At 60.1% G+C, this 23,685-nt stretch overlaps 1 protein-coding gene across 1 annotated transcript; it reads left to right on the forward strand.

Annotated features, from left to right (window-relative positions):
• The first annotated feature begins 21,600 nt into the window (after window positions 1-21,600).
• On the forward strand, window positions 21,601-23,685 carry LOC134651739 (uncharacterized). The gene has a single exon (XM_063506839.1). It carries the CDS (start codon window positions 21,601-21,603, stop codon window positions 23,683-23,685), a length of 2,085 nt encoding a protein of 694 aa, XP_063362909.1.

The raw sequence follows: 23,685 nt of genomic DNA on the forward strand, positions 1-23,685 counted from the left end.
CCGAGAAATGGCCAAAGAGGCAGCGATTGTCGAGGGGTGGCAGGCCGGGCCTAGGCCCATCGGTGAAGTCGACGCCGAGGCGGAGCGGCAGGTTGCTGCTCTCCAGCGCATATGCGATGCAGCAATGCCCCGAGCAAAGGCGACTCCGCCGCGGCGCCGGCTTTACTGGTGGCGCGAGGAGCTTCGCGAGGCACGAAGCGGATGCACAGCTGCGCGCCGCCAATACACCAGGAGCAGACGGAGAAGGATACGCGATCCTGCCAGGGAGGATGAGCTCTACGCCGCCTACCGAGCCAAATGCCACGCCCTGCAGGCAGGCATCGCACAGGCTAGGGAAGCGGCGTGGAAGGAGTGGCTGGAGACGCTGGACCGGGACCCATGGGGACGCCCTTACAAAACTGTAAGGGCAAAACTCCGGCCTTGGGCCCCTCCGCTAACCAGCAGCCTTGAGCCGGACCTCTTAGGACGAATCCTTACTGGTCTGTTCCCTGAAAGAGGTGTATGGCATCCGCCAGCGATGGGTGGGAACGCTACCAGCACTGCGGCAGAGGAGGACATACCTCCTGTCACAGAGGGGGAACTCGGGGCAGCGGTGTTAAGGCTCCGGCTGAAAAGCAGCGCCCCCGGACTTGACGGTGTGCCCGGACGTGTCGTGGTGCTCGCGCTTGGTGAGCTGGAGGAGAGAGTGAGGGCCCTTTTCCACGCATGTCTCCAACAAGGTCGGTTCCCGCGAAGCTGGAAGACCGGTAAGCTCGTCCTTCTTCAGAAGGACGGGCGCCCGGCTGAGTCGCCGTCGGCCTATCGCCCCATAGTCTTGCTTGACGAGATGGGCAAGCTCCTTGAGCGAGTGCTCGCGGCCCGTCTCGTCAGACACCTCGGGGAGGTAGGACCCGACTTGCACGAGTGCCAGTACGGCTTTCGGCGGGAAAGGTCGACCATTGATGCCATAGCGCGGTTGAGGGTCCTCGCCGATGGGGCAGTCTCACGGGGTGGAGTGCTGTTGGCAGTGTCGCTAGACATAGCGAATGCCTTCAACACTTTGCCCTTTGAGACTGTCAAGGAGGCACTGAAGTACCACGGTGTGCCCCACTATCTCAGAATAGTAGTCGAGGACTACTTCAGAGACCGGGCCATCACATACCCGACTCAAGCTGGATGGGCAAGCAGGACGGTCACGTGCGGTGTCCCACAGGGGTCAGTCCTCGGACCACTCCTGTGGAACATCGGGTACGACTGGGTGCTTCGCGGTACCAACCTGCGGGGCGTCAACGTACTGTGTTACGCTGACGACACTCTCGTCACCGCAAAGGGGAGCACCCACAGGCAGGCCGTCCTGCTCGGCACAGCAGGGGTAGCTCACGTGGTGAGTCGCATTAGGGCCTTGGGACTCGAAGTGGCCCTCAACAAGTCCGAGGCTCTCTGTTTTCACGGGCCTCGAAACGCACCGCCTCCTGGGCTGGAAATAGTGGTCGGGGGAACCTCCATCGCCGTCGAGTCGACGATGCGGTACCTAGGCATTGTCCTCGACGGTCGGTGGAGCTTCACTGAGCACTTTGCGCGGAAGGCGCCAAAATTGCTGGCCGCAGCCGGAGCACTCGGGGGACTGCTCCCGAACACCGGGGGACCGGGCAGCACATGCCGCCGCCTTTATCAGGGTGTTGTGCGCTCCATGGCACTCTATGGGGCCCCAATATGGGCAGAATCCCTGAACGCTCGGAACGTGGCCCTGTTGCGCAGACCCCAACGGGTTATAGCCACAAGAGCGATACGAGCGTACAGGACGGTCTCCTTTGAGGCGGCGACGTTGCTGGCCGGCAGCCCACCATGGGACCTGGAGGCTGGGGTCCTGGCGGCGGTGTATTGGCAAGTTGCGGAAGAGCGGGCGGCGGGAAATCGTCCACTTCCGGAGGAGATCAAGCTTTGGAGGGAGGAGGCCAAGGATGACCTTCTCCGGAGGTGGGATGAAAGGCTAGAAGCCCCGAGCGCAAGCCGCGAGGTGGTGGGCGCAGTACGCCCAGTCCTTAGGGACTGGTTGAAGCGCGACTTCGGGCCAATGACGTACCACTTGACACAGGTGCTTACTGGGCACGGTTGCTTTGGTAGGTACCTGTGGCGAGTGGCACGACGAGAGGACACAGCGGTGTGCAAGCACTGTGACAGAGGTGAGGAGGACACGGCGCATCACACCCGCGCCGTATGCCCTGCGTGGGATGAACCGAGATCGGAGATGGCTGCGGTTCTTGGAGCGGACCTATCGCTGCCGGCAATAGCCAGTGCGATGGTCCGCAACAGAGGCACCTGGGAGGCGGTCGTCGCGTTCTGCGACGCTGTCATGTCCCTAAAGGAGGCGGCGGAGAGAGAGCGAGAGGACGATCCCCTCTCGCTCCCTATCCGCCGAAAAAGGACCGGGCGGAGGCGGGCCGCGTATGACCGCCGCTTGCCGCCCTAACTGGGACCTCGGGCAGGAGATCGGGGGGTCTCCTGCCTGACGAGAGTGTCCCGAGGCGGATAAGGCGCAAAAAGTGCACACATGGGAGGGACAGTGGCAAAAGCCGCAATAGCCGAGCCCGCAAGGGCGACACGCACATGGCAGGGCCGAGGTAAGCGCCAAGCGTTCCCTTAGCCCTACCTCAGGCGGAGCGAGGGTACACCGAGGGGTTTTAGTGGGTAGGCCTCCCCCTAAGGGAGGAGAGTCCCACATAACTCCCGACCCCCCCCCGGGGGCGGGAGTATGCGTAGCGCATTTCCCCTCGTAAAAAAAAAAAAAAAAAAAAAAAAAAAAAAAAAAAAAAAAAAAAAAAAAAAAAAAAAAAAAAAAAAAAAGGTTCCACGGATCTTGGCGTTAAAGTCTCCAGCGACGAGCACCAGCCCCGGGCGACTGCTGCCGATCAGAGAGCCCACCTCATCCAGGAATGACTCAAACTCGACCAATCTCCTGTTTGGCGAGAAATACGCCCCGACCACCATCGTGTCTCCTAATAGTGTGGCGACAAAGCCGTGGCCTCTGGTGACGTTTTGGTGACGCGGCGCATTAGCTTGGGCCTGCGTGACAACCGCTACTAGGCCATCCCTGTCACCAGCCCAGTTGTCCCTCGGGGGCACAGAGTAGGGCTCTGCCACCACCGCGACATGTATCAACCACTCCGCCATGCTTTGGAGCAGGAGGTCTTGAGCTCTGGCGGAATGGTTGATATTCGCCTGCAGATACCGGACGGCCATTCCTAGCCATTGGCTGTCCGATCCTCCTCGACCCCAGGCTCAGGCCTTCGTGGGGGACTTGGCTGCGTAGAGGCTCCGGGGCCACCTGCAGCAGTTTTCTTCCGTTTGGGTGGGTTGCATGTTTTGCTTCCCACCCTATGGTCTGCACGGATGCCCGCAGCGGCGCACAATGAGCAATGCGCGGTGGCATTGCAGTCACGCGCGATATGGCCCGTCCCACTGCAACGGTAACATATAAGGCTCCGATCCACCTCCGACTTGCACTTCGCACGCACGTGTCCCACTTCCAAGCATCGGAAGCATCGCGTGGGCCGACTGTCGAGCAGTCTGACCTGCGCCGACACCCACCCCACGCGGACCCGTCCGCCCTGCGCCACCTTTTTGGCAGCTGCGATAGGACACCGCAGCCACACCGTACCCAACCCCGAAGGGCCGAGCGTGACCTCCCCGGACTTGATGTCCTCCTCTGCGCAGCCACCTTCCTTTGCTACCGCCGCCACCACTTCCGAGGAAAGTACGGAGTCGTCCAGGCCCGAGATGCGCATCTCCGCGCATTTGGTGGGCCTAGATATACGGTATAGATAACGCCAAGTCCACGACATGGGGATCCCCAGCGACGGACGCGAGAGGGCATGCCATGGAAGAATGGGCGGTCGAAGTGGGGTTGCAGATCCTCAACAGGGGGTCGACACACACGTGCGTGCGACAGCGGGGCGGGTCAATTGTGGATCTAACAATGGCCAGCCCTGCTCTCGCACGGCGCGTAATGGGGTGGGGAGTGAGGGTAGACGTGGAGACGCTGTCGGATCATCGCTACATTCGATTCGATGTCTCCACGTTCCCTGCCACTCCAAGGGGTGTCGGTCGACCCACTGCGGGGGAAGGGCCGCGCTGGAAACTGCGCAAACTCGACCGAGAAATGGCCAAAGAGGCAGCGATTGTCGAGGGGTGGCAGGCCGGGGCTAGGCCCATCGGTGAAGTCGACGCCGAGGCGGAGCGGCAGGTTGCTGCTCTCCAGCGCATATGCGATGCAGCAATGCCCCGAGCAAAGGCGACTCCGCCGCGGCGCCGGCTTTACTGGTGGCGCGAGGAGCTTCGTGAGGCACGAAGCGGATGCACAGCTGCGCGCCGCCAATACACCAGGAGCAGACGGAGAAGGATACGCGATCCGGCCAGGGAGGATGAGCTCTACGCCGCCTACCGAGCCAAATGCCACGCCCTGCAGGCAGGCATCGCACAGGCTAGGGAAGCGGCGTGGAAGGAGTGGCTGGAGACGCTGGACCGGGACCCATGGGGACGCCCTTACAAAACTGTAAGGGCAAAACTCCGGCCTTGGGCCCCTCCGCTAACCAGCAGCCTTGAGCCGGACCTCTTAGGACGAATCCTTACTGGTCTGTTCCCTGAAAGAGGTGTATGGCATCCGCCAGCGATGGGTGGGAACGCTACCAGCACTGCGGTAGAGGAGGACATACCTCCTGTCACAGAGGGGGAACTCGGGGCAGCGGTGTTAAGGCTCCGGCTGAAAAACAGCGCCCCCGGACTTGACGGTGTGCCCGGACGTGTCGTGGTGCTCGCGCTTGGTGAGCTGGAGGAGAGAGTGAGGGCCCTTTTCCACGCATGTCTCCAACAAGGTCGGTTCCCGCGAAGCTGGAAGACCGGTAAGCTCGTCCTTCTCCAGAAGGACGGGCGCCCGGCTGAGTCGCCGTCGGCCTATCGCCCCATAGTCTTGCTTGACGAGATGGGCAAGCTCCTTGAGCGAGTGCTCGCGGCCCGTCTCGTCAGACACCTCGGGGAGGTAGGACCCGACTTGCACGAGTGCCAGTACGGCTTTCGGCGGGAAAGGTCGACCATTGATGCCATAGCGCGGTTGAGGGTCCTCGCCGATGGGGCAGTCTCACGGGGTGGAGTGCTGTTGGCAGTGTCGCTAGACATAGCGAATGCCTTCAACACTTTGCCCTTTGAGACTGTCAAGGAGGCACTGAAGTACCACGGTGTGCCCCACTATCTCAGAATAGTAGTCGAGGACTACTTCAGAGACCGGGCCATCACATACCCGACTCAAGCTGGATGGGCAAGCAGGACGGTCACGTGCGGTGTCCCACAGGGGTCAGTCCTCGGACCACTCCTGTGGAACATCGGGTACGACTGGGTGCTTCGCGGTACCAACCTGCGGGGCGTCAACGTACTGTGCTACGCTGACGACACTCTCGTCACCGCAAAGGGGAGCACCCACAGGCAGGCCGTCCTGCTCGGCACAGCAGGGGTAGCTCACGTGGTGAGTCGCATTAGGGCCTTGGGACTCGAAGTGGCCCTCAACAAGTCCGAGGCTCTCTGTTTTCACGGGCCTCGAAACGCACCGCCTCCTGGGCTGGAAATAGTGGTCGGGGGAACCTCCATCGCCGTCGAGTCGACGATGCGGTACCTAGGCATTGTCCTCGACGGTCGGTGGAGCTTCACTGAGCACTTTGCGCGGAAGGCGCCAAAATTGCTGGCCGCAGCCGGAGCACTCGGGGGACTGCTCCCGAACACCGGGGGACCGGGCAGCACATGCCGCCGCCTTTATCAGGGTGTTGTGCGCTCCATGGCACTCTATGGGGCCCCAATATGGGCAGAATCCCTGAACGCTCGGAACGTGGCCCTGTTGCGCAGACCCCAACGGGTTATAGCCACAAGAGCGATACGAGCGTACAGGACGGTCTCCTTTGAGGCGGCGACGTTGCTGGCCGGCAGCCCACCATGGGACCTGGAGGCTGGGGTCCTGGCGGCGGTATATTGGCAACTTGCGGAAGAGCGGGCGGCGGGAAATCGTCCACTTCCGGAGGAGATCAAGCTTTGGAGGGAGGAGGCCAAGGATGACCTTCTCCGGAGGTGGGATGAAAGGCTAGAAGCCCCGAGCGCAAGCCGCGAGGTGGTGGGCGCAGTACGCCCAGTCCTTAGGGACTGGTTGAAGCGCGACTTCGGGCCAATGACGTACCACTTGACACAGGTACTTACTGGGCACGGTTGCTTTGGTAGGTACCTGTGGCGAGTGGCACGACGAGAGGACACAGCGGTGTGCAAGCACTGTGACAGAGGTGAGGAGGACACGGCGCATCACACCCGCGCCGTATGCCCTGCGTGGGATGAACCGAGATCGGAGATGGCTGCGGTTCTTGGAGCAGACCTATCGCTGCCGGCAATAGCCAGTGCGATGGTCCGCAACAGAGGCACCTGGGAGGCGGTCGTCGCGTTCTGCGACGCTGTCATGTCCCTAAAGGAGGCGGCGGAGAGAGAGCGAGAGGACGATCCCCTCTCGCTCCCTATCCGCCGAAAAAGGACCGGGCGGAGGCGGGCCGCGTATGACCGCCGCTTGCCGCCCTAACTGGGACCTCGGGCAGGAGATCGGGGGGTCTCCTGCCTGACGAGAGTGTCCCGAGGCGGATAAGGCACAAAAGTGCACACCTAGGAGGGACAGTGGCAAAAGCCGCAATAGCCGAGCCCGCAAGGGCGACACGCACATGGCAGGGCCGAGGTAAGCGCCAAGCGTTCCCTTAGCCCTACCTCAGGCGGAGCGAGGGTACACCGAGGGGTTTTAGTGGGTAGGCCTCCCCCTAAGGGAGGAGAGTCCCACATAACTCCCGACCCCCCCCCCGGGGGCGGGAGTATGCGCAACGCATTTCCCCTCGTAAAAAAAAAAAAAAAAAAAAAAAAAAAAAAAAAAAAAAAAAAAAAAAAAAAAAAAAAAAAGGTTCCACGGATCTGCTCGGGTGTCCGAGTGGGCGGGGAGGTGAACCCCGACGTGGCGCGTCCCCAGGTGGTGGATAGGGGAATGCCCCGGCCCTTTGTCGTGCTGGGGTAGGACGTAGTCCCGCGAACCAAACACCAGGGGGGGAATTTGGGGGGCTTTGTGCCCGAGAATGGCTCTCCACGCGTCCCTCTGAATAAGCAGACGGCGCAGTGGATGAGCAGAGAGGAGGAGCTATGAGAGCAGTATGTAGGGTCAATCAAGTCACTGTTTCGCGCGCGGACGTCTGGGGAGGAGGCTGAGGGCTCCCTGACGCGTCGTGGATGTGGGTGGTTGCCGGATTGGAGAGCCTTCTGCTTTTCTGACATTGCCTAGCTGTCTGGAAGGATTGTGCATTGGGCTTCTGTGAAACCCAATTGCAGATCTATTTCTCCGGGCGGGTCGGCGGTGTCAGCGGATCGGGAGGATCGCGCACCGGATGCCGCGTGGATCTGTTGTGCGTCTGGGGGGCTTTTGGCTTCCAATGACGGCTGCGGGGGGTCACATTCCGGATCTTTGCCCGAGGAGCAGTTCCTTGATTGATACCCTGAGGAGTGGCTGGGCGGGTGGCTCCGCGTGTCCCTCTGAATAGCAGAGGGCACAGTGTGAGCTGCAAAATCCCTGTTGGGAATTTCTAATAGGTCCCCTATTAGAAATTACCTCTGGCGGGGGGAGGAGTGGGGATGGCTCCGGCCACCAAGCGCGGCGGATGGAAAAGTGGAAGAAAACCACTATAAAAATCACCCCAATCCCAAGGTGTGTCTGGCGTGCCGATGGGATGCGTGGCTGGAGGGAGTCCAGTCACAAACGTCAGGGAGGGGCATACCTCCTCAAAATAGCACACAAAATGAGTGGAAACGAAAATGTAGAACTACCCCAGGAGGTTTCAATCCTCCATGTCGCCACAGGACGGGCAATTGCCCATGCTGTGGCGACATGCCGCCTTCCGTATTCTGGGGGGGCAAACCACTCACGATCCCGAAACGACAACACAAGCAAACACTTCATGGACACCGATTTGCAGAGTGATTTGGTATTGAGGCTGCAAGGAGGGGGTGATGGGGAGAATAGCAGTCCGGCGGAGGCAGGAGCCTCCACTGGCCACCCCAAGGATGGATTCCGACCATTTCAGGACGCCCAGGGGCGCTGGGTGTTCCATGATGAGGACGTGCCTCCGGGGACGGCGGTGGATTCTACACGCTCCCCACCCAAACCCGCTAGGGGGCTTAGTGAGAGACGGCAACCCGTAGTGCGAATAGAACGCATGCCAGAAAGGGTCCCCTCTCTTGGCAGGGAGGAGTTCTTCTCCCCCATGAGAATAGACACGGGTGACCTCCCTGGGGACGGAGTATTTTTCTCTCCGGTGCCAACCGATGGGGAAACCGCCGAATCCGACGTTTCGCTAACTGCCCAAATGGCCGCAGGACGGAAGAGGCAGCGAAGCAGTGGTAGCGACACGGGAGCATCGCCGAGCGGCGAGGCTTCCGATCTTGCGGAGCGAGGAAAGTCCGCCTCGGGGCCCTCCAAGCGAGGAACAGGCCGCCAACCATCCACGGCGCGCCACGCCGGGCTAACCAAGGAAAAGGCTAAGCGCCGGGAGCTCGAGCTGCAAACTGAAGAGGACCTGATGGCCGCGTCCAAAATGGTGACGCTAAGACGGCTTGCCCGCCATCCGGATTCGTTTGGGACGACAAGTGGGTCAGACGACGAAGAAAACCGCACTGTCCTGGCCCTAAACCAGCAGGTGCGTGATAGTCTGGGGCTTATCAAGGACGTGGCCACCAAGTCCAAAAACCTAAAGGGCACGTACCAACGAATCCTGAAGGAGGCTGTGGCTGCGATCAGGGAAGCTGTCGGTGAGATGAGGGGCCGGACTGTCTCCGATGAGACGAGGAGGCTCGCCGCCGAAAACGCTCGCCTTAAGGCGGAAATGGCCGAGCTCCGTAAGGAGATGGGCGACTTGCGCACTAGCCTTGGGCAGCGCCTCGAAGGGACGCGCCAAGAGACGACGACATCACCTGCTCGGGAGCAAGGTGACTTAGAGCGCAATATCGTGGCCAAGGTGACTGAAATGATGGGTACAAGGTTGAGCGCCCTGGAGGAGAAACTGCTCCCACAGCAACCTACTCAGGTGTCGTCTGCTCCCACACCTTCCAAAGCAGGAAGCTCTCCCCCCGGTCACACTCCAGCTCCTACCAACCCAGCGGGTGCGAAGCGGGCTGCGAAAAAGAATAAAAAGAAGGAGGGGCCCAAAAAGCGTCCTACGAGTGTTCCTGGCCCCGCTTCCCAAGTCCGGCAGCCTCGGCTGCAGACAACAGTGCCTGCCTCGGAAGAGGAATGGACGACTGTGGTCAAGCGGGGTAAGAAGAACAAAAAGAAGTCTCCCGTTGGAGCAGCGACGACTGCGAAGCCGCAACAGCCGGCGGCACCGCGGAAAGCGCAAGAAGGGAAGGGTCGCAATAAGACCAAGGCGCTACTGCGCACCCCGCGGTCAGCCGCCGTAGTCCTCACCCTGGAGACGGGAGCAGAAGAGAGGGGCGTTACCTACGGAACGTTGATCACGGAGGCCAAGTCCAAAATTTCCCTGGATGGGCTCGGTATCACCGGTCTAAGGTTCCGTAGGGCAGTGACAGGGGCGGCAATCCTGGAGATCCCAGGCCCAGACACCACCAGCGGCAACCAAGCAGACTCTCTTGCTGCCAAGTTGAGGGAGACGCTTAATGTGGCCGACGTCCGCATCTCTAGGCCGGTAAAATGCGCGGAGATGCGCATTTCCGGCCTGGATGACTCGGTTACAGAGGAAGAGCTCGCCGCTGCCGTGGCGAAAGTTGGAGGGTGTGCCCTAGAGGCAGTGAAAGTTGGCCGGATCTCCCGCGCGCCAACAGGCCTGGGCACAGCGTGGGCTCGCTGCCCCGTAGCAGCCGCCAAGAAAGTGGCTGAGGGGCGACTCCTCGTCGGTTGGGCTTCGGCAAACGTGAAGCTGCTGGAGTCCCGACCCCTGAGGTGCTTCCGCTGCCTGGTGCCTGGCCATGTTAGGAAGGGGTGCACCTCAGAAATCGACCGCAGTGACCAGTGCTACCGATGCGGTCAATCTGGTCACCGGGCCAGGGACTGCACCGCCGCGCCCCACTGCACTCTGTGCACTGCAGCGGGCAAATCTGCTGACCACAGTGCCGGCAGCAGTACCTGCGCGATGGGGGCTAAAGCCCCAAAACGCATGTCCCGGAAGGTGACCAACAAATCAGGCACCCCTGGAGTGGCGGCGCCTCTGGCTGCACAAGAGGGCCCGATTAGCAATGCGCCAAATGACGAGGTCAACTAATCGGATCCTCCAGGCGAACATAAACCACTGCGCCGGGGCGCAAGATCTCCTCCTGCAGTCCATGGCGCAGTGGTCGATAGATGCTGCCGTGGTCGCCGAGCCGTACTACGTCCCCCCCAGCCACAACTGGGCTGCGGACCTGGATGGCTTGGTGGCCATTATAACAAAAGCAGGGGTAGAGGGTATACCGCCCCCCTCCACGTTGTCGAGGGGTCGAGGCTATGTGGCTGTCCTCTGGGGCGAAATTACCCTGATCGGGGTATATTTCTCCCCCAACAGAAGAGTCTCCGAGTTCGAAGCCTTCCTCGGCCAGCTGGCGGCTCTCGTTGGGCAGACCCAACCGCGCCAGGTAGTTGTCGCAGGTGACTTAAACGCCAAATCCATGGCCTGGGGCTGTCCCGCAACCGACATTCGCGGAGACCTTCTAGAGGAATGGGCGACGATGACCGGAATGTCGGTTCTGAACCGAGGGTCGGTCAGCACCTGCGTGCGCTGGCAGGGAGAATCCATAGTGGACGTGACGTTCGCGACCCCGGCACTCGCGACCCGCGTCCGTGGCTGGAGAGTACTGGAGACGGTGGAGACATTATCAGACCATTTGTACATCCGGTTTGATGTCTCCACGTCCTCCGGAGGCACGACAGACACGGATCGTCGTCCGAATGGCCGTGCTGCGACCCCTTACCCTCGTTGGGCCCTGAACAGCCTGGATCGCGAAGCGGTGGAGATAGCGTCCCTCGTCCAGGCCTGGACAACATCTCCTGGGCCTGTGGAGACCGAGGAGGAGGCAGCCTGGTTCCGCGAAGCCATGTCACAAGTCTGTGACGCAGGCATGTCGCGAGCCAAGCCACGGCCTCCGAAGCGTCAAGTGTACTGGTGGTCGCGAGAAATCGAAGAACTCCGATCCCGCTCCAACAGGGCGAGACGCCAGTACACACGGTCCCGTCGACGCAGACACCGAGACGTTGAAGAGGAGACGCGGCTGTACAGTGCCTACAGGGAGGCGGTCAAGGCGCTGCAGCTCTCCATCTGCGAGGCAAAGGCGAGCGCCAGAGCGGAGCTTCTCGAGACTCTAAACCGAGACCCATGGGGGAGGCCGTACAAGACGGTCAGGGGTAAATTACGCCCTTGGGCCCCCCCCTTGACAGAGAGTCTCGAGCCTCGACTACTGGGGGTGGTTGTTTCCAACTTGTTTCCGAACAGACCGGAACACCAGCCCCCAGAAATGGCACCTCCCCATCAGCTCGCAGGGTTCGAGGGTGCGGAAGTCGGGGTGCCTCCGGTAACGGAGGCAGAGCTAGACGCAGCCGTGCGGAGGCTAAAAGCCAAAAACACGGCACCGGGTCCAGATGGGATCCCAGGACGCGTCCTGGCTCTGGCGCTGCGGTCCCTAGGGGAGAGATTCCGCGGGCTACTGGACGCCTGTCTACAGTCCGGCCAATTTCCGACCATATGGAAAACCGGCCGGCTCGTCCTCCTAAAAAAGGATGGGCGTCCCGCGGAATCTCCATCAGCCTACCGTCCGATCGTATTGCTCGACGAGGCTGACAAGCTCTTCGAGCGCATCATCTGCTGTCGCCTCGTCGAGCACCTCCGAGGTGTGGGACCCGACTTGTCCGAGCAGCAGTTTGGATTCCGGGAAGGCAGGTCGACCGTGGATGCGGTCGCACGCATCAAAGCCCTCTCGGATGAGGCGGTTGACCACGGTGGGGTTCTCCTGGCGGTGTCCTTGGATATCGCCAATGCCTTTAACACCCTGCCGTGGTCGTGCATTAGGGAGGCGCTAAAATACCACAAAGTGCCTCCCTATTTGTGCCAAATAGTCGGGGCCTACCTCTCGGAGCGGTGTGTGGAGTATCCGGTCCGGGGTGGCGGGCTTATAAGGTGGGAGACATCGTGCGGTGTTCCACAGGGCTCGGTCTTAGGGCCGCTCCTGTGGAACATTGGGTACGACTGGGTGCTGCGGGGGGAGCTTCTCCCGGGGTCAAGTGTGACCTGCTACGCAGATGACACGCTGGTCACGTCCCGGGGGACCTCGTACCGGGAAGCAGCACGCCTCGCCACCGTGACGGTGGCACAGGTGGTGAGACGTATAACGATGCTGGGTCTGGAGGTGGCGCTACACAAGTCCGAGGCGCTCTGCTTCCACGCAGCCCGGAAGGCGCCGCCTGTAGGATCCAGCATCGTCGTTGGTGGCACCCGAATCGAGGTAAAGTCCAATATGAGATATCTTGGACTTGTCCTCGATTCCCGATGGAGCTTCCGCGAGCACTTTGCCCGCCTGACCCCCCGACTAATGGCAGCTTCGGCCGCACTGAAGAGGCTGATGCCCAACATCGGGGGGCCGGAGGTGGCGAGCCGCCGTCTATATATGGGGGTGGTGCGATCGATGGCCCTGTACGGGGCGCCGATCTGGGCGGTGAATCTGGCGGCCCGAAATGTCGCCCTGCTGAGAAAGGCTCAGAGGGCGATGGCCATCAGCGTCGTACGCGGCTACCGCACCACCTCATATGATGCGGCGTGCTTGCTGGCGGGAACGCCTCCGTGGGATCTGGAGGCGGAGGCCCAAGCGTCTCTATACGAGTGGCGCAGGGAGCTCCGGCTGCGGGAGTTCCATCCTGCGCCTAGGGAGGTAGAGGCGCAAAAGCTCCTCGTCCGGCAGTCCATTGTCCTCCAATGGGAGGAGCAACTGGCTGGACGCGAGGAAGGGCACCGGACTGTCGAGGCGGTCCGGCCGGTCCTACAAGACTGGCTGGAGAGAGAGCGGGGCTCGCTAACATTCCGGCTGGTGCAGGTGCTCACGGGGCATGGCTGTTTCGGGAGCTACCTGCACCGGTACGCAAGACGGGAGGAGACGGCGGAGTGCCACCAGTGTGGCTGCGGCGAGGACACGGCGCAGCATACCCTGGAGGAATGCCCAGCCTGGGAGGGGCAGCGCCGCGAACTCGCGGCAGTGGTGGGGAACGACCTCTCCTTGCCAGCCGTAGTTAAGGCTATGGTTGCCGACGAGAGGTCGTGGAAAGCGGTCCTCTCCTTCTGCGAGGATGTAATGTCGCAGAAGGAGGCAGCGGAGAGGGAAAGGGAGGCCAACCCAGCCTCGCACCCGATCCGCCGCAAGCGCACAGGGGCCCGGAGGAGAGCGTATGCCCATCTCCTCCCCCCCACCTAGCGAGGTCTGGGCAGCGGCGCGGGGGCGTCGCTGCCCATTACATAGGCCTCGCAGAGAGGGCGCGCGTGGTATGCCCACGCGCCTTCTGAGGAGGCAGGGGTAGAAGTTCCTCAAGAGAAGGGCCCGCTGCATAGGCGGGCGGCGCCGGCGTGGTTGCGGTTGCGTACTCCAGAGAACCCGTGGCCACGCCCCACTGGTGGCGTGCAGGCATACCGTTGGTTTTTTAGTGGGTAGCGGCACCTTTGCCGAGTCCCACATAACCCGCATTTCCTCCCCCGGGTGTGCGGGTATGCATAAAGCATTTTTCCAACGAAAAAAAAAAAAAAAAAAAAAAAAAAAAAAAAAAAAAAAAAAAAAAGGTTAGGTTAGGTTAGGTTAGGTTAGGTTGAGGTTAATTTCCACGGACCTGCTCGGGTGTCCGAGTGGGCGGGGAGGTGAACCCCGACGTGGCGCGTCCCCAGGTGGTGGATAGGGGAATGCCCCGGCCCGTTGTCGTGCTGGGGTAGGACGTAGTCCCGCGAACCAAACACCAAGGGGGGGATTTGGGGGGCTTTGTGCCCGAGAACGGCTCTCCACGCGTCCCTCTGAATAAGCAGACGGCGCAGTGGATGAGCAGAGAGGAGGAGCTATGAGAGCAGTATGTAGGGTCAATCAAGTCACTGTTTCGCGCGCGGACGTCTGGGGAGGAGGCTGAGGGCTCCCTGACGCGTCGTGGATGTGGGTGGTTGCCGGATTGGAGAGCCTTCTGCTTTTCTGACATTGCCTAGCTGTCTGGAAGGATTGTGCATTGGGCTTCTGTGAAACCCAATTGCAGATCTATTTCTCCGGGCGGGTCGGCGGTGTTAGCGGATCGGGAGGATCGCGCACCGGATGCCGCGCGGATCTGTTGTGCGTCTGGGGGGCTTTTGGCTTCCAATGACGGCTGCGGGGGGTCACATTCCGGATCTTTGCCCGAGGAGCAGTTCCTTGATTGATACCCTGAGGAGTGGCTGGGCGGGTGGCTCCGCGTGTCCCTCTGAATAGCAGAGGGCACAGTGTGAGCTGCAAAGTCCCTGTTGGGAATTTCTAATAGGTCCCCTATTAGAAATTACCTCTGGCGGGGGGAGGAGTGGGGATGGCTCCGGCCACCAAGCGCGGCGGATGGAAAAGTGGAAGAAAACCACTATAAAAATCACCCCAATCCCAAGGTGTGTCTGGCGTGCCGATGGGATGCGTGGCTGGAGGGAGTCCAGTCACAAACGTCAGGGAGGGGCATACCTCCTCAAAATAGCACACAAAATGAGTGGAAACGAAAATGTAGAACTACCCCAGGAGGTTTCAATCCTCCATGTCGCCACAGGACGGGCAATTGCCCATGCTGTGGCGACATGCCGCCTTCCGTATTCTGGGGGGGCAAACCACTCACGATCCCGAAACGACAACACAAGCAAACACTTCATGGACACCGATTTGCAGAGTGATTTGGTATTGAGGCTGCAAGGAGGGGGTGATGGGGAGAATAGCAGTCCGGCGGAGGCAGGAGCCTCCACTGGCCACCCCAAGGATGGATTCCGACCATTTCAGGACGCCCAGGGGCGCTGGGTGTTCCATGATGAGGACGTGCCTCCGGGGACGGCGGTGGATTCTACACGCTCCCCACCCAAACCCGCTAGGGGGCTTAGTGAGAGACGTAAAGCCGTAGTGCTAATAGAACGCATGCCAGAAAGGGTCCCGTCTCTTGGCAGGGAGGAGTTCTTCTCCCCCAGGAGAATAGACACGGGTGACCTCCCTGGGGACGGAGTATTTTTCTCTCCGGTGCCAACCGACGTGGAAACCGCCGAATCCGACGCTTCGCTAACTGCCCAAATGGCCGCAGGACGGAAGAGGCAGCGAAGCAGTGGTAGCGACACGGGAGCATCGCCGAGCGGCGAGGCTTCCGATCTTGCGGAGCGAGGAAAGTCCGCCTCGGGAACTTCCAAGCGAGGAACAGGCCGCCGACCATCCACGGCGCGCCACGCCGGGCTAACCAAGGAGAAGGCTAAGCGCCTGGAGCTCGAGCTGCAAACTGAAGAGGACCTGATGGCCGCGTCCAAAATGGTGACGCTAAGACGGCTTGCCCGCCATCCGGATTCGTTTGGGACGACAAGTGGGTCGGACGACGAAGAAAACCGCACTGTCCTGGCCCTAAACCAGCAGGTGCGTGATAGTCTGGGGCTTATCAAGGACGTGGCCACCAAGTCCAAAAACCTAAAGGGCACGTACCAACGAATCCTGAAGGAGGCAGTGGCTGCGATCCGGGAAGCCGTCGGTGAGATGAGGGGCCGGACTGTCTCCGATGAGACGAGGAGGCTCGCCGCCGAAAACGCTCGCCTTAAGGCGGAAATGGCCGAGCTCCGTAAGGAGATGGGCGACTTGCGTGCTAGCCTTGGGCAGCGCCTCGAAGGGACGCGCCAAGAGACGGCGACATCACCTGCTCGGGAGCAAGGTGACTTAGAGCGCAATATCGTGGCCAAGGTGACTGAAATGATGGGTACAAGGTTGAGCGCCCTGGAGGAGAAACTGCTCCCACAGCAACCTACCCAGGTGTCGTCTGCTCCCACACCCTCCAAAGCAGGAAGCTCTCCCCCCGGTCACACTCCAGCTCCTACCAACCCAGCGGGTGCGAAGCGGGCTGCGAAGAAGAATAAAAAGAAGGAGGGGCCCAAAAAGCGTCCTACGAGTGTTCCTGGCCCCGCTTCCCAAGTCCGGCAGCCTCGGCTGCAGACAACAGTGCCTGCCTCGGAAGAGGAATGGACGACTGTGGTCAAGCGGGGTAAGAAGAATAAAAAGAAGACTCCCGTTGGAGCAGCGACGACTGCGAAACCGCAACAGCCGGCGGCACCGCGGAAAGCGCAAGAAGGGAAGGGTCGCAATAAGACCAAGGCGCTACTGCGCACCCCGCGGTCAGCCGCCGTAGTCCTCACCCTCCAGACGGGAGCAGAAGAGAGGGGCGTTACCTACGGAACGGTGATTACGGAGGCCAAGACCAAAATTTCCCTGGACGGGCTCGGTATCACCGGTCTGAGGTTCCGTAGGGCAGTGACAGGGGCGGCAATCCTGGAGATCCCGGGCCCAGACACCACCAGCGGCAACCAAGCAGACTCTCTTGCGGCCAAGCTGAGGGAGACGCTCAATGTGGCCGACGTCCACATCTCTAGGCCGGTAAAATGCGCGGAGATGCGCATTTCCGGCCTGGATGATTCGGTTACAGAGGAAGAGCTCGCTGCTGCCGTGGCGAAAGTTGGAGGGTGTGCCCTAGAGGCAGTGAAAGTTGGCCGGATCTCCCGCACGCCAACAGGCCTGGGCACAGCGTGGACTCGCTGCCCCGTAGCAGCCGCCAAGAAAGTGGCTGAGGGGCGTCTCCTCGTCGGATGGGCTTCGGCAAACGTGAAGCTGCTGGAGCCCCGACCCCTGAGGTGCTTCCGCTGCCTGGTGCCTGGCCATGTTAGGAAGGGGTGCACCTCAGAAATCGACCGCAGTGACCAGTGCTACAGATGCGGTCAATCCGGTCACCGAGCCAGGGACTGCACCGCCGCGCCCCACTGCACCCTGTGCACTGCAGCGGGCAAATCTGCCGACCACAGTGCCGGCAGCAGTACCTGCGCGATGGGGGCTAAAGCCCCAAAACGCATGTCCCGGAAGGTGACCAACAAACCAGCCACCCCTGGAGTGGCGGCGCCTCTGGCTGCACAAGAGGGTCCGATTAGCAATGCGCCAAATGACGAGGTCAACTAATCGGATCCTCCAGGCGAACATAAACCACTGCGCCGGGGCGCAAGATCTCCTCCTGCAGTCCATGGCGCAGTGGTCGATAGATGTTGCCGTGGTCGCCGAGCCGTACTACGTCCCCCCCAGCCACAACTGGGCTGCGGACCTGGATGGCTTGGTGGCCATTATTACAAAAGCAGGGGTAGAGGGCATACCGCCCCCCTCCACGTTGTCGAGGGGCCAAGGCTATGTGGCTGTACTCTGGGGCGAAATTACCCTGATCGGGGTATATTTCTCCCCCAACAGAAGAGTCTCCGAGTTCGAAGCCTTCCTCGGCCAGCTGGCGGCTCTCGTTGGGCAGACCCAACCGCGCCAGGTAGTTGTCGCAGGTGACTTAAACGCCAAATCCATGGCCTGGGGCTGTCCCGCAACCGACATTCGCGGAGACCTTCTAGAGGAATGGGCGACGATGACCGGAATGTCGGTTCTGAACCGAGGGTCGGCCAGCACCTGCGTGCGCTGGCAGGGAGAATCTATAGTGGACGTGACGTTCGCGACCCCGGCACTCGCGACCCGCGTCCGTGGCTGGAGAGTACTGGAGACGGTGGAGACATTATCAGACCATTTGTACATCCGGTTTGATGTCTCCACGTCCTCCGGAGGTACGACAGACACGGATCGTCGTCCGAATGGCCGTGCTGCGACCCCTTACCCTCGTTGGGCCCTGAACAGCCTGGATCGTGAAGCGGTGGAGATAGCGTCCCTCGTCCAGGCCTGGACAACATCTCCTGGGCCTGTGGAGACCGAGGAGGAGGCAGCCTGGTTCCGCGAAGCCATGTCACAAGTCTGTGACGCAGGCATGTCACGAGCCAAGCCACGGCCTCCGAAGCGTCAAGTGTACTGGTGGTCGCGAGAAATCGAAGAACTCCGATCCTGCTCCAACAGGGCGAGACGCCAGTACACACGGTCCCGTCGACGCAGACACCGAGACGTTGAAGAGGAGACGCGGCTGTACAGTGCCTACAGGGAGGCGGTCAAGGCGCTGCAGCTCTCCATCTGCGAGGCAAAGGCGAGCGCCAGAGCGGAGCTTCTCGAGACTCTAAACCGAGACCCATGGGGGAGGCCGTACAAGACGGTCAGGGGTAAATTACGCCCTTGGGCCCCCCCCTTGACAGAGAGTCTCGAGCCTCGACTACTGGGGGTGGTTGTTTCCAACTTGTTTCCGAACAGACCGGAACACCAGCCCCCAGAAATGGCACCTCCCCATCAGCTCGCAGGGTTCGAGGGTGCGGAAGTCGGGGTGCCTCCGGTAACGGAGGCAGAGCTAGACGCAGCTGTGCGGAGGCTAAAAGCCAAAAACACGGCACCGGGTCCAGATGGGATCCCAGGACGCGTCCTGGCTTTGGCGCTGCGGTCCCTAGGGGAGAGATTCCGCGGGCTACTGGACGCCTGTCTACAGTCCGGCCGATTTCCGACCATATGGAAAACCGGCCGGCTCGTCCTCCTAAAAAAGGATGGGCGTCCCGCGGACTCTCCATCCGCCTACCGTCCGATCGTATTGCTCGACGAGGCTGACAAGCTCTTCGAGCGCATCATCTGCTGTCGCCTCGTCGAGCACCTCCGAGGAGTAGGACCTGACCTGTCCGAGCATCAGTTCGGATTCCGAGAGGGCAGGTCGACCGTGGATGCAGTCGCGCGCATCAAAGCCCTCTCGGATGAGGCGGTTGACCACGGTGGGGTTCTCCTGGCGGTGTCCTTGGATATCGCCAATGCCTTTAACACCCTGCCGTGGTCGTGCATTAGGGAGGCGCTGAAATACCACAAAGTGCCTCCCTATTTGTGCCAAATAGTCGGGGCCTACCTCTCGGAGCGGTGTGTGGAGTATCCGGTCCGGGGCGGCGGGATTACAAGGTGGGAGACGTCGTGCGGTGTTCCACAGGGCTCGGTCTTAGGGCCGCTCCTGTGGAACATTGGGTACGACTGGGTGCTGCGGGGGGAGCTTCTCCCGGGGTCAAGTGTGACCTGCTACGCAGATGACACGCTGGTCACGTCCCGGGGGACCTCGTACCGGGAAGCAGCACGCCTCGCCACCGTGACGGTGGCACAGGTGGTGAGGCGTATAACGATGCTGGGTCTGGAGGTGGCGCTACACAAGTCTGAGGCGCTCTGCTTCCACGCAGCCCGGAAGGCGCCGCCTGCAGGATCCAGCATCGTCGTTGGTGGCACCCGAATCGAGGTAAAGTCCGACATGAAATATCTCGGACTTGTCCTCGATTCCCGATGGAACTTCCGCGAGCACTTTGCCCGCCTGACCCCCCGACTAATGGCAGCATCGGCCGCACTGAAGAGGCTGATGCCCAATATCGGGGGGCCGGAGGTAGCGAGCCGCCGTCTGTATATGGGGGTGGTGCGATCGATGGCCCTGTACGGGGCGCCGATCTGGGCGGCGAATCTGGCGGCCCGAAATATCGCCCTGCTGAGAAAGGCTCAGAGGGCGATGGCCATCAGCGTCGTACGCGGGTACCGCACCACCTCATATGATGCGGCGTGCTTGCTGGCGGGAACGCCTCCCTGGGATCTGGAGGCGGAGGCCCAAGCGTCTCTGTACGAGTGGCGCAGGGAGCTCCGGCTGCGGGAGTTCCATCCTGCGCCTAGGGAGGTAGAGGCGCAAAAGCTCCTCGTCCGACAGTCCGTTGTCCTCCAATGGGAGGAACAACTGGCTGGACGCGAGGAGGGACACAGGACTGTCGAGGCGGTCCGGCCGGTCCTACAAGACTGGCTGGAGAGAGAGCGGGGCTCGCTAACCTTCCGGCTGGTGCAGGTGCTCACGGGGCATGGCTGTTTCGGGAGCTACCTGCACCGGTACGCAAGACGGGAGGAGACGGCCGAGTGCCACCAGTGTGGCTGCGGCGAGGACACGGCGCAGCATACCCTGGAGGAATGCCCAGCCTGGGAGGGGCAGCGCCGCGAACTCGCGGCAGTGGTGGGGAACGACCTCTCCTTGCCAGCCGTAGTTAAGGCTATGGTTGCCGACGAGAGGTCGTGGAAAGCGGTCCTCTCCTTCTGCGAGGATGTAATGTCGCAGAAGGAGGCAGCGGAGAGGGAAAGGGAGGCCAACCCAGCCTCGCACCCGATCCGCCGCAAGCGCACAGGGGCCCGGAGGAGAGCGTATGCCCATCTCCTCCCCCCCACCTAGCGAGGTCTGGGCAGCGGCGCGGGGGCGTCGCTGCCCATTACATAGGCCTCGCAGAGAGGGCGCGCGTGGTATGCCCACGCGCCTTCTGAGTAGGCAGGGGTAGAAGTTCCTCAAGAGAAGGGCCCGCTGCATAGGCGGGCGGCGCCGGCGTGGTTGCGGTTGCGTACTCCAGAGAACCCGTGGCCACGCCCCACTGGTGGCGTGCAGGCATACCGTTGGTTTTTTAGTGGGTAGCGGCACCTTTGCCGAGTCCCACATAACCCGCATTTCCTCCCCCGGGTGTGCGGGTATGCATAAAGCATTTTTCCAACGAAAAAAAAAAAAAAAAAAAAAAAAAAGGTTGAGGTTAATTTGAGAGGTAGAATTGAGGGAATTTTGCGAATTTTTGTGGCGAGATAAAGCTAATTGAGTTCTATTTTATACCGTTGTTCTTTCCCAGCCTTTCCCTAGATTTCTATAGTATTTTTAATTTCTTTCACTTTACATATAAATTCACTTTTTTCTTCAGGCGCTTTTTCACTTTGAAAAATTCACATCTTCTTTTTCTTTGTGTTTCTCCTACGTCTGTTAATTTTGTAATTGGGTCGGCTTTTTGCTCTACACGGAGCTTTTTACCCCATATCGATCCGACCTCTGGTTCGGGAGATATTGGAGTTCAAATTTCACGAGTTCGGTAAAAAGTTTACCCCATTTGCGGTTGACGACGTTAGGAGATTTCACTTTCAAAAAATCATATCTTCTGTTCTTGTGTAAATAAATTCTTTGTAGTAGGTTAGTTAGATTAAGCTAGTTGTAGGGATTTCAAATCCGTTTGAATTATATTTTTAGAGGGCTTAGTTTAGTAGTTATTAATTTTTTAAAGGATTGCTATTCCTGTTTATCAGGCGTCGGTAAACGCAAACATAAGTTGGTTTTCGTCTTAGAAATTTTGTAAATTGTAAAATATTTAATATTTTTAGTTTTAAAAATTAGTGGTAAATAGCACATACTTAGAACTATTTTTTGACCTTGGTTCGAGATTTGTAGCTCAACCAGGAGTGACGCTACAGCCCGTCGCATAAAATAATTTTAAGTTTGTTTTTGCTGTTTTGGTTCTGCTGCGACTCGCACTTGACCAAAATAGTTAGGTTAGGTTAGGTGTTTTGGTTTTTCACCTTTTTTAGGCGAATTCCACCCATAAGGGGTGGTCTTTGCGTAGTAATTATATGGATAACCCCGCGCAGGGGTTGAATCCGGAGATGGCTCCAATCACTGGGCCCCATAAAGGGGCTTCAGGGGCGGGTTCTCCGATCTCGCCCGATTGGGAGGAACCTATGGAGGGCCAGGACAGGGCTGAGGCCGTCTCCAAGAAGAGGCCCCATGAGGGAAACCGGGTCCTGGATTATGAGACTCACGTCGGGAGCGGGCCTAAAGTTAGCACCTCGCTGAGGGGTAGGGCCAAGGCCATGGCGAAGAAAGCCTCCATAGGCCACTTTACCGGCCTGGCAGCAGCCAAGGCCAGACTGAAGGCCTATAAGGAGGACTTGCTCTTGGAGGTGTTGGACAGCCAGGAGGGAAAGAAAAAGGGAGTGGTCCCCCCTTTACTCCTAAGAAGGTCCCAGGGGGACAACAAAAAGAAGGGGGATAAGGAGCCGTGGATGGTGAACCCGTCCCCTTCTCCAAGTCAAGAAATGACAGAAACCAGCCCGCCCCTATACACAGGGACGGACTACATAGAAATAGTGCGGGAAGCGACCCATATTGTCCTAGAGGCTGCTGGAAAATCCGGCAACCTAAATGGACAAGTCTGGGGCAAACTGAACCAGGCCTGCCGGGACATCCTGGCGGCCACTGACGTCCTGGCGGATAGAGTAGAGGATGAGGAGTTGCGGGCCTTAAAGGCGGATAACAACCTAATGCGGGAGCAACTTGCCCAATGTCAGACCGAGATGAAGGCCCTTCGTAGAGCCTTATCTGAGAGGACAATCCAGCCTTCACAGGGCCCGACGGCCCAATGCGACCAGGCGACGGACTTTTCTGAGGCCCTCAAAGAGGCCCTCAAGGAATTGAAGGAGGACTTGAAGCGGGACCTTACAATTACCATGGGAAACATGATCTCGGCCCGCACGGGCTATTTCCCTGAGCCGGTCCCCCGCCCTCCTCTCGCTGCGGACAGGAATAAGACGACTGCGAACCAGCCGGAACCTCAATCTGGGGCGCCGCCCTCAAGGGCAGTGACAGGTGCGCCGCCCACAAGGCAGCCTAAGGCCCCTGTGGCCCAGCCTTCGGCACCAGCGACCAAGAAGAGGGCTAACTCTGCTCCTAGGCAGAAGACGGTGAAGGAGCCTAGTGCCTCTCCACCCTCGCAGCCGGCAACAAAAACACAAGAGCCTGCTGAGTCTTGGACGCAGGTTGTCAGGAAGGGCAATGGCAAATCCGCCAAGCCCCCTTCCCCCCCTGCCGCCCCGGCTCGGAAACCGGCACCAGCGGGCCCACGGAAGCTGGTTGTGCCCGCCACGGCCGCGATCGTGATGGCCTTGAAGCCGGAGTCTGAGGCGACATACGCCTCAATTTTGTTTAAGGTCACCAAATCGGTGAAGCTTGCTGATGTGGGTGTAGAGCACGTCAAGGTCCGCAAAACAGCTGCTGGAGCCAGGATACTTGAGGTGTCCGGGTCCGACAATGGTAGGGCGGCTGACGAACTCTGCCGAAAAATGACGGAGGTGATCGGAGAGGAAGCCCGAGTATACAGGCCCACCAAAATGGCGGACTTACGCATTTCGGGCCTAGATGAGGCAGCCACTCAGGAAGAGATCGCGGGAGCAATCGCTAAATTAGGAGAGTGCTCAATGAATGAAGTTAAGGTGGGATCAATCAGGGCCCAATATAATGGGACAGCGTCGGCTCTGGCACAGTGCCCTATAACGGCAGCCAAGAGGGTCACCGCAGCGGGTCGACTGCAAATAGGATGGTCCTCGGCTTTGGTAGTGGCGCTGGACCCAACACCGATGAGGTGCTTCAGGTGCATGGGCACGGGGCACACCAGAGCACTATGCCCGTCGCCAGTAGACAGGAGCGGGCTCTGCTTCCGGTGTAGCAGGCCGGACCACAAGAGGGTGGACTGCAAGGCGGAGACTGCCTTCTGCTCGGTATGTCATGCGGCCAAACGCCCAGCGGGACACATAATGGGTGGCTTTTCCTGTACGCCCCCACCAGCAAAAGGCAAAGAGGCTCTTCCGAAGACCCAAAGAGCCCCACCAGTGAGTAATATCGACCAACGGGCCTGTGAGGGACAAAATATGGATATTTAG

Source organism: Cydia amplana, chromosome 10 (assembly GCF_948474715.1).
Source record: "Cydia amplana chromosome 10, ilCydAmpl1.1, whole genome shotgun sequence".
Taxonomy (NCBI): Eukaryota; Metazoa; Arthropoda; class Insecta; order Lepidoptera; family Tortricidae; genus Cydia; species Cydia amplana.

Bases quoted from the DNA above. Each gene is read 5' to 3' on its own strand.
- LOC134651739 (XM_063506839.1), top strand. From the start codon at position 21,601: ATGGATAACCCCGCGCAGGGGTTGAATCCGGAGATGGCTCCAATCACT.